This window comes from Sinocyclocheilus grahami, unplaced genomic scaffold, assembly GCF_001515645.1.
Source record: "Sinocyclocheilus grahami isolate Dianchi unplaced genomic scaffold, SAMN03320097.WGS_v1.1 scaffold133.1, whole genome shotgun sequence".
NCBI lineage: Eukaryota > Metazoa > Chordata > Actinopteri > Cypriniformes > Cyprinidae > Sinocyclocheilus > Sinocyclocheilus grahami.
The window spans coordinates 1,197,202-1,214,595 of NW_015505312.1; the positions used below are offsets into that span (position 1 = coordinate 1,197,202).

Genomic DNA, 17,394 nt, shown 5'->3' on the forward strand with positions numbered 1-17,394 from the left:
TTTTGGATGGTTTGACAAATGATAAATTTGTAAATACCCAATTCTGACATTAAGACATGTTTCTTGAACGGCAAATCAGCATATTAGAATGATATCTGAAGGATCATATGACACTGAAGACTTGAGTAATGACTGCTAAAAAAATCACTTTGTCATCACAGGAATAAATGACATTTTATTGTATTCAAATACAAACACTTATTTTAAATTGTAATAATATTTCGCAATGTTACTGTTTTGCTGTATTTTTGATCAAATGAATGCAGCTTTGGTTAACAGAATTTCAAACAAAAATCTGTATAATTAAGTGTAGCATAATTATAGCATAATTATAATTCTGTTTATTTCACAGATTGAAAGGAGAAGATAATACAGTTATGAGAGAATATGTGCTGCCGGATTTCAGCTCTATCAAAAAGGGATTTTGCAAGGTAATCAATTGTATAACATTTAGTAAATACTGCAACCCTATTCTTGTGACCCTATTCCGGAATATGAAAAATAAAAACGCAATACTTGCTTTTGTACTCATCCAGCAATTTTTTATTCTTTATGTGCTGTAGCCTAGAGAGGAGATGAATTTTACTGGCAAATATAAAACTGGGGATCAGATTTTGCGGCTCACCAATGAGAGGTTTGCAGTGCCAGAGATGCTCTTTCACCCCTCTGACATTGGCATTCAGGAGATGGGCATACCTGAAGCTTTGGTCAACTCCATTAACAACATGCCAGAAGGTAGGTTGCCTCTCGTTTGATTATATGTGAGATTTTAAATGTTAATGCATTAAAAGTACTCTAACATAAGGCTCTTTTTGTGACCAGAGATGCAGCCCCACTTCTACAAGAACATTGTTCTTACTGGCGGCAACACCTTGTTCCCTGGATACAGAGATCGGGTTTACAAAGAGGTCCGGGCACTCGCTCCTGTAGAATATGAAGTTTCTGTCGTTCTGCCACAGAAGTATGTTTTGAGAGTTTTGAAAGAATGATTGACATATGTTCTTAACAATCTAGACTGAATATTTGTCTTTTGTTTTCAGTCCTATTTGTTACCCTTGGGAAGGAGGAAAGTTATTGGCTGAAAACCCTGACTTTGAAGAGATGGTGGTCACGCGAGAGGATTATGAGGAAAATGGACACTATGTATGCGAGGAGAAGTTTGATGTTTAACCTGCACATGAATTGTCTGTCATTTTGCACAGAAAATGTGAACCCTGTATGTGTTGTATGAAAACTAAGCTGTACATTACACTCAATATTACTCAAGTCAACATACCTTTTGACTTTAAATGTCATAATTTTGTTGTTCCCCCCCTTTTTATAGAACTCTTTGTATATGCATTATATTAAAATAATGTGAACTGGAGAAATAAAACTATTGTTGTTGTTTTTTGTACTTGTTTTGAATCCAATTAATTAAATAATAAATAATTTATGTTTAAGTTAAAGACTTGACTAGCCTAATATTTAATATTGTGAAGTGCCTCTTTGGGCATTCTTATGCAGCACGTGATCAGCGCGCTGTGAGTCATCCTCCCGCGCTCGAAATAAAAACAGCGGGAAACCGCTTCAGAGACGCGCGAGTTCAAACCGTCGTCCAACATTGTTGGTTTTTGTTCGTAAATAAATTCCAATATTTCATAATTTCTCTAAATACTTGCAAGGTAATAACATAGAGTAGTGCAAGTCATTACGCTCGGACAGTTTTCTAGACTGTCGTGATTGGTTCTAGAGAGATCACACCCACGCACACTCTCCTCAGGTAAGTTAACATACAGATGATTCCGTCGAGAACACAACCTTACTAGAAAGGAAGAATATATGTTTATGAAAGTATGTTTTATTTTTTAGTGAATAAAAATCGTTTTATATAATCTATGGTATCTGGTTTCAATCATTTTCACGTAGTGTTTTAATTATTTTAAAATAAGCTGAACGATATCATGATTGATCAATTATTTAATTTGTTTTACATGTTGGAGTTTGTATTTTGTTGCTGCTTATATTTAAATAGACCAGACTACAGCGAGATGGCAGCTTCCGGGAGAAAACAGAACAAGAAGACCAAGCACACTGACGGCTCCACAGACCTGAAGGCGTTTGACTTCGACACTCTGGAGGAAAAGAAAGGAAGTTTGTCTGACGATGATACCAGAGATGGTGTGTCTGTGTATTTTATCATGCCCATTATAAAAACATATTTGGTGGTAAGTACAGTGATGGCATTAGAGGCTATAGCATGATATTTACATGGTATTCCAAGGTAAGTTAATTAGAAATGTGAATTTATTAACAGTTATATTAAAGTATATATAATTTGCGAATTAATTTGAATTAATTATTTAATAATAGTCTATATATACACTTAACAAGTGATGTAGCTGTGAAGCTTGTTTGTATATTGTTCTCAATTTGTTACATTACATTAGAAACTCCAATCATTGAAAAGCTGACCAAGAAAAGATCTGCAGATACGTTTGAAGACGATGATCTTAATGCAGGTGTGGGGTAAGTACTGAAATATATACTCCTGGCTGAATTTATGAAGCCCTTTCTCTGAAAAGAAAAATCATTTGTTGTCCTTTATCTCAGGAATGAGGTTCAAACTATGCTGGAAAGATTTGGTGGTAAGTGAAGTTCACCACTGACACTTCAAAAATAATAGCTCATATTTCTGAATAAAGGGCCCTAAATGTTTGCTAAATGAATATAACCGGCTTTGAAATACTCATAAACAATGACTGAATGGCCATTTAGCGGACATCAGCAAGGCCATGCAGACCAAAAGGAAACACTTGGAGGTTCTCACCAAAATCTCCTTAAAGGGCAGCACTCAGAAACTGGAGCAAATGTGGAAAACTCAGCAGAATCAGAGGTGAATGAATGCACTGTATGGAAAATGACAATTTTTTCTTTGATGTTCAAACACATAAATGTTTTGTATTCTTTGCAGGCAGAAGCTGACACAAGATTATTCTCAGCAAGTTCTCTCTGTGCTTCAGCAGTGGGAGACCGACGTTCAGAAATCTGAGGAGCAGGAGGAGAAGCTGAATGTAAGTGGCAGACTTAGAAATATGTAGTAAAAAATAAAAAAAAAGATGTCATTTTGGGGCACGGCATCACACTAATGCCGAGTTCACACTGCACGATTTTAGCCCGATTTTTCACTCGCCGACAGCTTTTGCAAAATCGCCGACAAATGCCCCAAATCGGAGGCAAATCGGTGCTCGTTCACGTGAGTGACAATCACGCAGTGTGGATTATCAAAGACGAGATCTGAGGGAATCGCCGACACCTGCAAAATATTTGGCATGCTAAATATCTGGAGCTGTCGGCGATTCACAATCACGCTGTGTGAAATGAGTTCTGACTGAAAACTACATCGGCGATGACCTACAGCCAATGAGAGACCAAGATACAGGGCAGAGGGAAGTTCGGGGAGGAGTTATAGACCAGAATATCAGTATTTTAATAGATATATGAACAATTATATCATACAGAAACAAGCACAAACATTTGCTTGACCAGCCACAACATCAGCATAACAGTTAGTGCAAAATTATTTACCTCCTCTCTTTGCAGAACACCCAATCCCTGTTCCCTGCATCTCCCTCCTGCATAATCTGTTTTTCTTTTTCTCCTTGTAGCTGAAAATCAGCTCAGACAATTTGTGGGCTATATATATATATATATTTAGTTTTAATAATTACAGTCTTGCTGGAGAACTCCGGTCTGACGCACGCGGGTTCTTGCGTTATTTCCTTATCACTTCTCGCGTGTGTTTTGTTGTGAAACGTAGCTTGCGGACCAGTGTGAAAACAATGGCGATCCGACGAGTTTGAAAATCGTGCAGTGTGAACACAGCATAAGGGAGAGGAAATATTATAAGGATTAAGGGTCTTGTGAAAAATATAATGCAGCTTTTCAGGATATCTAGCAGCCATTTAGAGATATTTGACGTAAACGTCTCACACATGGCCTTTGAACTCCCTAATTTCTGTTTTCACAGATCTTGTTTCGCCAGCAGCAGAAGCTCTTCCAGCAGGCGAGGGTTGTGCAAAACCAGAAAATGAAAACCATCAAAGACCTGTATGAGCAGTTTGTCAAGGTCACCGATGCCATCATCACTTTAATGATTTGAAATTGAACCGAGACCTTTTTTTTTTCCATCATTTGGCTGACCGACTTAGGTCTTTAATTTGTGTGCAGAATATGGAGGAGATGGAGAAAAGCCATGAAGCCTTCCTGCAGGGCACCCAGATGGAGCTGAGAAAAGAGATGGCCCTGCTGCAGAAGAAAATAATGATGGACACGGTGAGTGCTTCAACAAAAAGATTTCACACAGTTTAGACTCTGGATGTTACAAATGTCTACTTTAAATAGCCCTTCAATGTGAAATGTGACGTATGCTACATTTAGAGTAGGTTTGGTTTAGTTATTGGAGCCCAATTATGAAAAACTGAAGGAATTTCTGTAAACAGTTCATAAAACCATTTGACACAAATTGCATATTCAGATCAATGTATGAATGGATTTATGATAATTGCATGTTTTATTTTTACAGCAACAACAGGAGATGGCCACTGTTCGGAAGTCCCTCCAATCCATGCTGTTCTGAAAACATCTTTCTGTTCTCACGTCAACACTGTAGAAGACTTAACCTTATGTTCTAAAAGGAAGGTTTCTTTTATTAAAAAAAGAATGTAGAAGTTGTCTCTGTATTTTTTGCCATCAGTTTGTTCATTTTAATCCATAATTGTATAATAATAATATGTAAATAATTTTATTCTTGTGTCAAGATTAAAGATCCCATAAATTCATTTTTCTTTTTTCTTTGGTGTTAAGGCATGTTTTTGAAAGTTTGGCTGGGACATACCAAAGTATTATTGTTATTATTATGCATTAATTTAGTTTTTCTTTACTTTTTCATTTGCTAGTTAATAGCAGATGGCATTAGAGGGTGGGATATTCTCAATATAGAGAGCATTTGATTGGACAAAAGCCTGTGTAGTGCAAGATGGGTCATCAATATTTTTGATTACCTTTCCCAGAAAAGACAGACTGAATTATTTCAAAGACAAAAATAATCCTCTAAATTTTTTCTTTTAAATTAGCATTTTTATCAGGCTCCTATGTTAAGATTCAGTCATTTCACTTTAATGGCAAAGAAAATGTTTATTAGTCAGTTATAGAATGCCTTATTTTCAAAAATTTCCAATTATATTTTCATAGGCGCCTGATAAAAATAATTTGAAAGAACAATCTCAGATGAATTTAGAGGTTTTTGCATCTCAAGTCATATATACTTGTGTGTGTGTGTATGTATGTATGTATGTGTATATATATATATATATATATAAACATAGTGACTTGCTATTAGAAGTAAACAAGGCTATTTCTTCATTTGAGAATAAGTAAAAATGTCAGGGTCCTTTAAATGCAAACCTAACGATCCTTGTGCCGGAAGTGGCGTAACCGGAAGACAAACCGACACTTCTATGGCGGTGTTTTCCACTGTGACTTCGCTATTCGCTGATGCGGTATCTAAGCGAAGATTTTTGCTTTTCGTAGTGGTATGTTTCGTAAAGATGGTGAGTAAAGTTACCGTATTTCAATTCCACAATAAAAACACGAAGTTTTTGTAAACTATGGCCATTTAGGCGATCTTAATGTAACGTGACTTGCTAACCGTTTACCAGCGTCTTCGATTAAACGTCGAATCCAACCGATCACAGATCAGTTTCACAGCTCAGTACTGTTGTTACCACAAACATACGCGGAGGATCGCGAATATGATGAACGCTTTTTAACTAGCAAAAGTCTGTACGTTTCAACATATCAATAAGATATGAAGTATAAAATATTTACATTTAAAGGGAGCGTAATTATGTCGCTTCACAGTCTTAATGCGCGTACAGAGGCTTTTATGTGTCCTCCTGTATTGTTTTCCTCTTCCCAGACTCATCTGCACACCGTCTGTCAGCTATAGCCAAAGTATATATACATTAAGCCGTAATCGAAGAGATGGATGACATCCAGGAGAGCTCAGAGCCAGGCAGTCCTCTGTACAGTCCCTGTGTGGAGCCAGACACACCGGATTCCCTGAATAATGCCTGTCTGTTGAATGACAGTGACCCCCTGTTTGAAGACCTTGGACACTTTCATCAATTTTCCTCCACTTTTGTTCCCGAGACCCCTAGGTACCATTTCTTTTGTAAATATTGATATGAATTATTTGTGTTTTTGCTATGTAGTAGTAAACAGTTCATAATAATGAGCAATGACAAGAATCTGTCCTCAATTTACAGCCCCTTGACTCAGAGAAGAAAACGTAATTTCCTGAAAGATAGCGACAGAAATGTGGTAAGAGAAAAAGGGCAGAATGCAATACTATATTGCAACTCTATTTCTGTATTATGCATGCAGTATACACAGTATAAGAATTTCCTGTGTGCACAGAATACTTGGTTGTCCTGCTATATTTCCTAAAATGTGCAGTATGCAACCAAGCATACTGTGGAATAGTTACCCATGATGCAGTGGGCTTGACCTTTCATTTCCAGTGCTTACAAGAAATCTCAAGTATTATGAAATGGAAGAACAATCACTTTTATATATTATATAATATGCCAAAAAACTATTATTTCTAAAACATAAGAAAGTGTTTTTATTAAAATTAACAATCTATATATATATATATATATATATATATATATATATATATATATATATATATATATGTGTGTGTATATATGCCTATATAAACCACTTACCATTTAGCACAATTATTTTAAAATAAAAAAATGCTAAATGATAATTTCATGAATTATATAAAATGCAAAATATCCTTTATCAAATTGAAAACAAATTACAATTTATGCAAAATAACAAATTGAGATGTTATGTAAAATACAAAATAACTATTTATTTATAACATTTAGCAAAATAATTTTACAATTAAAAATGCTAAATTATCATTTTATGTTTAATTTAAAACACAATTAACTGTTTGTTTGAGTGAAATAACATTTTACAATTAAAAATGCAAAATAACAATTCATTATATAAAAATGCAAAATAGCCAATCTTTTTGGTTGTTTTATTCTTAATTACTCATGTAATTTAATATGTAAACAGTGTAATAACTGCAATCTGAATTTATGTAATTAGTAGTACATAATACTGCAGTATACTATTTAAAAAAAAATTTAGTAAACAGTATGCTAACTACACTCCATAGTATGCCGATTTTAGAAAATATTCAGTTTTCTTGGAATTGTATTCATAAATGTTTTTATGCTTGGTTTAGGCAACATCATCCTGTTCAGATGGAAGAAAATGGGAAAGACATGAACACGTTCCAGGTTACCTTAGCACCACTCCAAGCTCCCAGAGAACGATGAAGCGGCGCAGGCTGGAGGACTCGAGCGCAAGCACGCTGTGTGGACACTCTTCCGTTACACCAGGAGCAAACGGATTTGTAATGGCCTCGTCTCTTTTACCCTCTGATTTTACATGGTTGGAGTCACCGCGTCCAACAACCTCCTCTGCTTCTCATGTTTCTGCATCCTCCAAACCCTCGTCCTCAGCTGGGTCTTCCACGTCTGCGCTGGATCAAACTAGTGATCCGGCATATTTAAATGAGCTGCTAGTAATGGGTCACCCCTCTAAGCAAAAGACACTAAACACCAGCAATGGAAGGGAACAGAGGTCCAAAAAGACCAAATCTAAAGCCTCTAAAAGTACATCAGCACACTCTTCTTTACACGCAATAGAGCATGAAGCTTCACTGCTGGATGCAGGTATGGATAAACAGATCCACGCGTTTATAGAAATAGTTAATGAAAATGTCCTCACCCTCAGACCAGCCAAGATCTAGATAAGTTTATTTGTTCATCTGAACAGATTTGGAGAAATGTAGCATTGCATCACTTGCTCACCAGTGGATCCTCTGTAGTGAATGGGTGCCGTCAGACTGAGAGTCCAAACAGCTGATTAAAAACATCACAAGTAATCCACACATCTCCAGTCCACAAGTTAACATCTTGTGATGTGAAAAGCTGCGTATTTGTAACAAACAAATCCATCATTAAGGTTTTCATTTTAAACCGTCGGTTTTCACTTTAGGTTTTAACTTTAAACTGTCATTTCCGGCTAAGATTCGACTCCTTTATCGATTAAAATTTTTCCAAATCTGTTCTGATGAAGAAACAAGCTAATCTGCATCTTGGATGGCCTGAGAGTGAGTACATTTTCAGCAAATTTAATTTTTGCTTGAACTCTGTCTTTAAATGTCAGGAGGGTATTGCTCAATGTCTTTTCTATAATACATTTTTTTTTTGCTTTATTTTTTTATAGCAAAGAGAATGCAGGAACCAGCAAGTTCACTTGTGTGTCCGATACCAGAAGATATTGTCATCATAGAGGAGGATGCTGATGATGTCGTGGTGGAGAGCATGGTTCGCTCCGTTCAGATGTCTGAGGATGAAGCGTATGCCAGAAGCCTTCAGGTACGAAGCTTCGCTCTCCTGATCCTTCCCCTGAAACAATAGAGAAGTGACTAACTCTGTTGTTCTGGTGTTTGCAGGAACAGTTTGATATGGAGGAGCGAATGGAGCAGCAGAGGCGACAGAGCAGATCGCCAAGCAGAAACAACCACATGGTCAGTTTGGGTTTTTGCTTTCTTTGGAGCACTGAATGATGGTGCTGTGATCATACTCAAACAAAAATGGATGGTTTCCTGCAGGTTGATCCGTATGTTGGCTTGGGCTGGATTCCTCCTTGGGCCTCAATGATCAACTCTGCACCTTTCTCACACGGACCCTCTGAGCTTTCAGAGCTGCAGCAGGTCATCTTTGGAGAGCAACCCCGTAAGTCACCATACATGAGCCAATCTCTGTCTTGATGATTTCTTTTGAATTAAAAGCAGGTTTTAATACATTTTAAAAATCATATTAGTATTAATTATATGTGTGTATCAGATATTAATTCTAATAAATATTAATTGGTTTGTAGATATTGTTTATCATTATAATATGCAATATATATAACTTAAAAAACATTACTAGATATTATACAACATATTCTATAGTATAATTGAAATTACAATAATTGTTATTTTTATATATTGTATAATAATAATAGTACATCATATTTGTAGTGCACCTTTCTTACACTCAAGGTGCTACAACATGGTAAAAAACATAACAATAAAATTACATAACAGTAAAATAGAAAAATAACACTTCACTCCAAATCACAAAAAAGAAAAAAAATATATATATTGTTATATAATAAAAAAGTATTTTATGCTCACCAAGACTGTATATGTTTAATCAAAAACTATAATATTGTGAAATATTATTATAATTTATGATGATTTAAAATTATATTTGAATATGTAAATGATTCATGTGATGCAAAGCTGAATTTTCAACAGCCATTACTCCAGTCTTCAGTGTCAGATGATCCTTCAAGAAATATGTCTTATTATTAATATTGAAAACAGTTCTGCTGCTCATTATTTTTGTGAAAACTGTGAAATATTTTTTCCGGATTCTTGCCATAAAAGAAAGCATTTATTTGAAATAAAAATCCTTTCTAACTATGTAAACGTCTTTGTCACTTTTGCATCCTTGCTTGAATAAAAGTATTAATTTATAAAAAATAAAAAAATAAAAAAAAACATCTTATCAAATGCAAACCTATACTGCATTCAAAATTGAAAAAAATTGGATTTTATATATGCATGTATGTGTGTGTGTGTGTGTGTGTGTATATATATATATATATATATATATATATATATGTTTATCCTCTTAATATAAATGAAGACTGACTTCATATAGTTAGTTGATATTAGGCAGATTGTATTGTCAATTTTAAGTCCAATGAATACTTTTCAATGTTGGTTAATTTATTTTTACAAAAAAAATTTGTAAAATACCTCAGCAGTTCAGACCAAACTTTGTCAATTGGCACTGATGTAGTCTGAAAATTTAGATATATTTTTTTTGTACAATAATGGGTACAATTAAGATTATTTTTTATATTGTAAAAAAAACTATACGAAAACACTGGGAGAAACGCTTTGGGTAATTTGATTTGACTCAGAACTTTGAAAATTACAAGAAGGGTTTGCTACAGTCAAGAAGAAGAAGTAGATTAGTGAATATGTATAATTGTTCATTTTGTTTTCATGGCATTTAAACTTAATTATGGATTTGGCCTGTAAAAGAGACAAATATACCAGCTGAATATAGAACTGCCGAACCATCTCCACCTGCAGATTGATAATGTCTCTATGACAAGTGTCCCTGAGGAAACAACAAAACAGTCATTAATGACTAAATGACTCTAAATCTGAATATTTATCTGATAGATAGATGTCTATCTATCTAGATAGTATCTAAATATGAATATATGGTTTAATTAGTAAAAATATTATGTGTGTGTAAACACACACACACATATACTATATATGTCTATGTACTGTATATACACACACAATATAGTGTTATTTTAGTATCATTGAGATAATACTGTAGATTTCATTAGTAATTTAAATTCTTTTTTTAAAATTTTAAATTTTTGTTGTGTTTTCATCATCTCTTTTGTCTTTTAGTGTTTACTCATTTTTATATCAGTTTTAGGTGTTTTCATTTAAGTTAAACTAAATGAAAACAAGAAATGATTCCTTGACATCTAACTGAAATACAATAACTTTATATATATTTTTTAAACTATAATAACCCTGATATATACACTACCGTTTAGTTTAATAGTTTTGGTTTAGTTTAAATCATTTTTTTCTTTTTTTTTTAAATAAATTACTACTTGTATTCATCAAGAAATCATTATATTGACCAAAAGTGACAAAGATATTTATCTTACAAAAGATTTCGATTTCATATGTTCTTTTGAACTTTCTATTTATTAAAGAACAAAGAAAAAATGTAGCAGTTTCTACAAAAAATTTAAGCAGCGCAACTGTTTTCAACTGATAATAATACAAAATGTTTCTTGAGCATCAAATTACCATATGTGACCCTGGAGCACAAAAGCAGTTTTAAGTTGCTGGGGTATATTTGTAGCAATAGCCAAAAAAACATTGTATGGGTCAAAATTATCGATTTTTCTTTTATGCCAAAAATCATTAGGATACTAAGTAAAGATCATGTTCAATGAAGATATTTTGTAAATTTCCAACCGTAAATATATAAAAACTTATTTTTTAGTTAGTTAGTTAGTTATAAGTTCTAAGAACTTCATTTGGACAACTTTTAAGGCGATTTTCTCAATATTTAGATTTTTTTGCACCCTCTGATTCCAGATCTCATTTAAAAAAAAATGTACCCTTATGACTGGTTTTGTGGTCCAGGGTCGTCATGTTAGAATGATTTCTGAAGGATCATGTGACACTGAAGACTGGAGTAATGATGCTGAAAATTCAGCTTTGTATCACAGGAATAAATTACATTTTAAAATATATAAAAATTTTAAATAGGGCTGTGCAATTAATCGCATGCGATTGTCATGCACATCTCGTCAGCAAAGCCGGTTCCGTGATTAGAAGTAAATCGCCATCACCTGCTTTCAGATGGAGCGGCCTTTACTACACAGAGTTCACTGACAAGCTCGGCAATATCGCGTTCATTATCGCAGATGAATCGCATTCGATTATGAACACGATATTGCCTAGCTTGTCAGGCAATATTGTCTTAATTGCACAGTCCTAATTGAAAACAGTCATTTTAAATTTAAATCAGTAACTCACCTGAAGTCCTCCAGTGCCTCATGGATCATATTACGGACAAAGTTCATCTGAATGGAGGTGAGCGGAGCTCCACGGCCCTCGGCTCCAGATTCGACTGCCGCCGCTGGAGCTTTAGATCAAAACATCCATCACTCACTTTGCCCCATTAAAGCGACTTTTAATCTAATCGTGGCCCATTCAAACACACCTGGTGCAGCTGCAGGAGGAGCTCTGCTGACCGGTGAATCATAGGTGAGCTGGGTGGGCAGATCTCTCCTCTGACCGGGCTCAGGGGTGTTGTACGTGTTCACAGACTGAACATGTGTGCTCTGAGCAGCAGGGGGTGTGCTAGTGACATCATACTCCTGCCGGAGACTGTTATTCTTCTCCACCTGTCGATAATCCAGATAAAAAATGTAATCTATAAATGCAAAAACATATCGGATTATAAATAAAGTGACCTTGTTGCCATTCTGTACATCAGTCTGTTGCGGTGGGGTAGTGATGGACTCCTCCTCTTTGATTGGTGGAGGAGTCTGAACCACAGACGGACTGTAGCAGCGACTGCCTGGAGTGCCCAATGGGGTCTTCCTCTGGGACGACCCACCAGCGAAATGAGGTAGGCATTCAAAGTCTAGTAACACAGAAAATGCTAATGTTGGTAAAAGTAAATGAAACCTTGTTGTTTTGTTGTTCTTATTACGCTCATTACTGTTGATTACAATGCAGTTTGTACAAACTGGCCTTTTTTCCCACTTGATACATCACTCAGTCTGTGCCCTTTGTAATCTAAAGAGATAATTAGCAAACAATTAGTGTGTAGATAGACAAATAGATTGATACAGTGCCGTGAAAAGGTTTTTGCCTCCTTCCTGTTTTTTAATTTTTTGCATATTTGTCACACTTAAAAGATTCAGATCATCAAACTAATTTGAATATTACACAAAGATAATGCAAGTAAACACAAAATGCAGTTTGTAAATGATGATTTCATTTATTAAGGGAAAAAAGCTTTTCAAACCTACCTGGCCCTACGTGAAAAATGAATTGCCCCCTCCTGTTAAATCATGAAAGAACTGATTAACCACATTATTTTAGAAAGCTGAGTTAAATTTCACTAGCCACACCCAGGCCTGATTACTGACAGACCTGTTGAATCAAGAAATCACTTAAATAGAACCTGTCTGACAAAGTGAAGCATGCTTAAAGAGCAACACATCATGCCACTGCTGACCAAAAAGAACACAAAGGCTTGTCTAATATTTGCCAAAAAATATCTTGATTATCCCCAAGACTTTTGGGCAAATATTCTGTGGACTGATGAGACAAAAGTTGAACCAACACAGCATTTCATAAAAAGAACATCATACTAACAGTCAAACAATGGTGGTGGTAGTGTGATGGTCTGGGGCTGCTTTGCAGCTTCAGGACCTGGACAACTTGCCATAATTGATGGAACCATGAATTCTGCACTCTATCAGAAAATCCTGAAGGAGAATGTCTAGAAGCTAAATGCAGAGAAGATCTTGATTAGGTGAAAACCGAAACCAAGCCATTCACACAGAATGCATATTCAGCGCATTTTTAGACGGACAAATATGACTGCTGCACTTGCGTCTCAGAGAAGAGATGTAGCCATGCAAAGTTAAAACAGTTTAAACTTTTAGAAAACACGTCGCAAATTTGTGGAGGTTTATTCCTTTTCACTGCGTCTCATATGTTTTTAAATGCAATCTGAGTGAATGGCGCTTCGGCTCTTTGGATTAAGCAATGCATAAATACATGATGCTGTTTTGTTCATAATTGTTTATGCAATTTACGAAATTATATTTGATTTATATGAGTTAATGTAGACGTAATGCACGTTTTTTTATAAACTTATTTCCTTGCGTTGACCATTTAAATGTGCTGCATTATTTTACTCATTGTGCCCTCGGGAGACAAGACAAAAGTTTCCTTAAGACCCATTTAATCTGCATATAAAACATTAGAAATTAGATATTTGTTACATTTTTATTGTGTGTTTGACTGTTAAAACAAAAATATTTGTTGTTTGTCTTAATAAATTGGGTTAATTTAAAAATACAGTGGTTAAATAATAAAAAAAAATTCTATTGCTCTTTGTTTTAAAAAAAAGGTTATAAAAAAATGTCAATAATTATCGATACCGAACGTAAACTCACCACATTTGGCCCATGGCCGAAGGGTTTGCTGGACAGGTTGGTTGTGATACTGTGGAGGATGATTTCTCCACTAGTGGAGCCAGATGCTATGTAGCTATCGCCTCCGTTAAAAGACACACATGTCACTTCCTCCTTGTGGTCCTACACAGAAAGAGACATTGATTAGGTTGCGGCTGTTTTGGGACATTTTTGTGGTTGTACTTTAGCTTCAAAGAAGAACATACTTCCAACAAACTTCCCACTGAATTTCCTTTGAAACTGTCAAATAAGCAATCTATATACATAAAAATGATTTTTAACCGTGTGCTACCTTAAGGCTTCGGTGCAACCTTTTTGTCTTTAGGTCCCAGATATTAACCGTGTTATCCAGTCCTCCGCTGACCAGGAACTGTGATGTGGAGTTCAGACTGACACGGGTTTGCTTTTTCTACAAACAAAAGTCCATTATAAGACATACATGACCTAGATATATTTAGATAGGACAGAAGATATCAAGGTGCTCAGCTCACCCCTTCACCCAGCTCCATCACTGGAACTGGAGATGACTTGAGACTGGACACCACCAGCTTGTCTCCTATACTGCTGGCACTGACCAGGTACTGATCTGAACACTGTCAAGGCAAACCCCTACAATAATAAATCAACTAAATCTGCGTAGGTGGCCTTAACCACTACGTACTTACATTTAAATTAATCATTTGATATAATGCACTTATTGTGTACATACATGTTTTTACATTGTACTTATAAAAAATACCTGCATGTAATTACATCTATAATTAATTTCTACAATTTCACTTATAGTTACACTGTTGACCCATGCCTTACACCTTTACCCAGCCTTAAAGCTACCCATACAAACCTGTCCCTAACCTTACCCATATATCCCACCTCAATAGCAGCAAAATTGTTTTGCAATATAATATGAACACAATAAATACATTGCACTTATCTTGTGATGTAAGTACATAGTAGTTAAGGCCACCGAATATAAAGTGGGACCAAATTCGCTATAATTAATGTAAATAAATATGCACCATGTTTGTCCAACTCAGGGGGTTTCCATCTTTTAGATGCCACGGACCCCTAAATATAATCATCCTCATGCAAGGGACCCCATCCTCGCGTAGGTGGCCTTAACCACTACGTACTTACATTTAAATTAATCATTTGATATAATGCACTTATTGTGTACATGTTTTTACATTGTACTTATATTTAAAAAATACCTGCATGTAATTACATCTATAATTAATTTCTACAATTTCACTTATAGTTACACTGTTGACCCATGCCTTACACCTTTACCCAGCCTTAAAGCTACCCATACAAACCTGTCCCTAACCTTACCCATATATCCCACCTCAATAGCAGCAAAATTGTTTTGCAATATAATATGAACACAATAAATACATTGCACTTATCTTGTGATGTAAGTACATAGTAGTTAAGGCCACCGAATATAAAGTGGGACCAAATTCGCTATAATTAATGTAAATAAATATGCACCATGTTTGTCCAACTCAGGGGGTTTCCATCTTTTAGATGCCACGGACCCCTAAATATAATCATCCTCATGCAAGGGACCCCATCCTAAAATTTTAAAAGCAGCTACATATTTTCATGTATAAAGAACATTTTAAATGATTTAAATTGGTATACTATGCAAATTGAAAATATTATTTGGAAAATATTTAGTTTCTATTAAGTAACATTACGTTTTCTTTTCTATTCACTATAATACTGTACTATGTCTTATTTATTTAACATTTATTTTAATCAAATTTATGTTATTTATTTAATTAATTAAATATAAATGTATTCTACTTGTTTAAATCTAATGATCGATTTCTTTCAATATAATTTTATTCATTTCGTTTTTTTTAAACACAATTACATTAATACAATTGTATTATTTTTATTTATTCTTTTTTATTTATATACATTTTATTATTACTCTTTTTTTTTTTACGTTATTATTACATTTTATCATTACTTTTCTCCAGAGTCAGAGAAATTGCACACTTCGCTTTGGTAAACATGGTTTTCCTCGGGAATATCTCTTCTAAAAGATGATACACACACATTATAAAGTCATATGTATATCATATATACAGTATGCATACTGGCATCACTGTGAGACACGTGAAAGATGCTCAGAATCCTAATGGAAATGGTTTAGAGTGATCTGACAGAGCTAGAGGATACTGCTGCTGCTCCAGCACACTTGAGCCACTGGATGCGTGGCACTGTGGGGGTTGAACTGCTCCAGCACCGTCATGGAGGTCGAGTCCCAGATCTTCAGGCAGTCACCTGACGACACCAGCCGCGTGACGTCCTCCATAGCAACGGCTGTCAGGAGACAAAAGATGGACAGCTGTCAGGCGCGCGACCCACTGTTTTCCACTATTGACAAGAATCCTGAATGCCTGTATAGGAATAACAGTTTCAAATAATCGTATAATATTGCACTTTAAAGCATTATTCTGTCACTTTTATGATTAGCAATTAATAACACATGTTGTATAGCCATAAGTTTATAATTGCATGGTATTATTCGTAGTCTGAATTATGCCTTTACAACTCTTAAAATATCCTTAGTGACTTGGACTAAGTTACATGCAAGTTAGCCAACTAGCAATGCAGCTAATACATGCAATCTTCTTTAACTTTAGAGCATAATCAAATTCTGTTGACTTACATAAAAGCGACTTTAACCGCTAATTCTGATCAATAACATTTGGAATAAATTCGTAATCCTCGTTAAAAGACTTTTACACTCTAATTCGCATTTATTTGTTGCTGTTCGTGATGTTGTGCTAATAGTTTCTGCATTCATCAGCTGATTAGCAACAGTTAGCTACTTACCCCTGGTTTAGACTATAAAAGTGAAGAAAAAACTGAAGGATATGCTGGTAAAAAAAAGGTCACAATACATCCACGCTGGTTGAATAAATGAGTCCTTTTATTAGAAAGTAAAACTTTGTTATATTAATAAAGTTTGAACATCCGTGGCTCCAGTAAGAAACCGCCACTACGGCGCGCCGCTGGGCTCAAAAACAGGAAATGTTCGGAATTACAAGCAAGCAGCAACGCCAGTGTGGGGAGGGCAAATACAGGTCATTGCGTTTATGTGTCAAAGTTTGCATTAATAAACACGCCTGATAAGGAATATGCGTTCAAATGCGTTTGTAGTGCTGTTAAATTCAAGTAAACAAAAGGTATTTTGCAATAAGACCAACAGAACACTGGCTAGAAGATGTTAATGCAGTGCACGTTCGGATTTATTTAAGGAAAGACAGAGAAAAAACTAAATCACTACAAGTAATTGAATGTTTTTGAGTGCCATTAAAAAAAGAAAAATAACTAATCAGTGTATGACCATATTGCATTAAAATGATCATACGTGACCCTGGACCTAACCAGTCATAAGGATACATTTTCTTGAAATTGAGA

General features: G+C 35.1%; 4 protein-coding genes across 4 annotated transcripts in view; 3 read left to right on the plus strand and 1 right to left on the minus strand.

Annotated features, from left to right (window-relative positions):
- actr6 (actin related protein 6) overlaps positions 1-1,361 on the plus strand; it is a 3,944-nt gene extending 2,583 nt beyond the window's left edge. The window contains exons 8-11 of the mRNA XM_016279738.1: positions 353-431; positions 564-735; positions 823-961; positions 1,041-1,361. Coding sequence (XP_016135224.1) covers positions 353-431; positions 564-735; positions 823-961; positions 1,041-1,170 — 520 coding nt within the window. The 3' untranslated portion in view covers positions 1,171-1,361. The remainder of the gene's footprint in view (positions 1-352; positions 432-563; positions 736-822; positions 962-1,040) is intronic.
- Positions 1,362-1,555: 194 nt separating this feature from the next.
- On the plus strand, positions 1,556-4,659 carry sycp3 (synaptonemal complex protein 3). The gene is made up of 9 exons (XM_016279783.1): positions 1,556-1,762; positions 2,015-2,160; positions 2,430-2,508; positions 2,593-2,627; positions 2,758-2,875; positions 2,954-3,053; positions 4,010-4,108; positions 4,210-4,314; positions 4,565-4,659. The coding sequence occupies exons 2-9, from the start codon at positions 2,031-2,033 to the stop codon at positions 4,616-4,618; spliced, it is 720 nt and encodes a 239-aa protein (XP_016135269.1). The 5' UTR covers positions 1,556-1,762; positions 2,015-2,030; the 3' UTR covers positions 4,619-4,659.
- An 808-nt stretch (positions 4,660-5,467) lies between these two features.
- Positions 5,468-8,924, plus strand: LOC107590860 (uncharacterized). Its single transcript, XM_016279784.1, has 7 exons — positions 5,468-5,591; positions 5,960-6,200; positions 6,309-6,363; positions 7,310-7,802; positions 8,359-8,510; positions 8,588-8,662; positions 8,747-8,924. The coding sequence occupies exons 2-7, from the start codon at positions 6,025-6,027 to the stop codon at positions 8,903-8,905; spliced, it is 1,110 nt and encodes a 369-aa protein (XP_016135270.1). The 5' UTR covers positions 5,468-5,591; positions 5,960-6,024; the 3' UTR covers positions 8,906-8,924.
- Positions 8,925-9,970: 1,046 nt separating this feature from the next.
- On the minus strand, positions 9,971-17,299 carry nedd1 (NEDD1 gamma-tubulin ring complex targeting factor). Its single transcript, XM_016279772.1, has 11 exons — positions 16,807-17,299; positions 16,147-16,290; positions 14,448-14,542; positions 14,249-14,365; positions 13,909-14,079; positions 12,500-12,617; positions 12,235-12,389; positions 11,964-12,147; positions 11,777-11,885; positions 10,129-10,316; positions 9,971-9,990 (listed from the first exon to the last, which is right to left on the minus strand). The coding sequence occupies exons 2-11, from the start codon at positions 16,280-16,282 to the stop codon at positions 9,971-9,973; spliced, it is 1,293 nt and encodes a 430-aa protein (XP_016135258.1). The 5' UTR covers positions 16,283-16,290; positions 16,807-17,299.
- Positions 17,300-17,394: the final 95 nt, after the last annotated feature.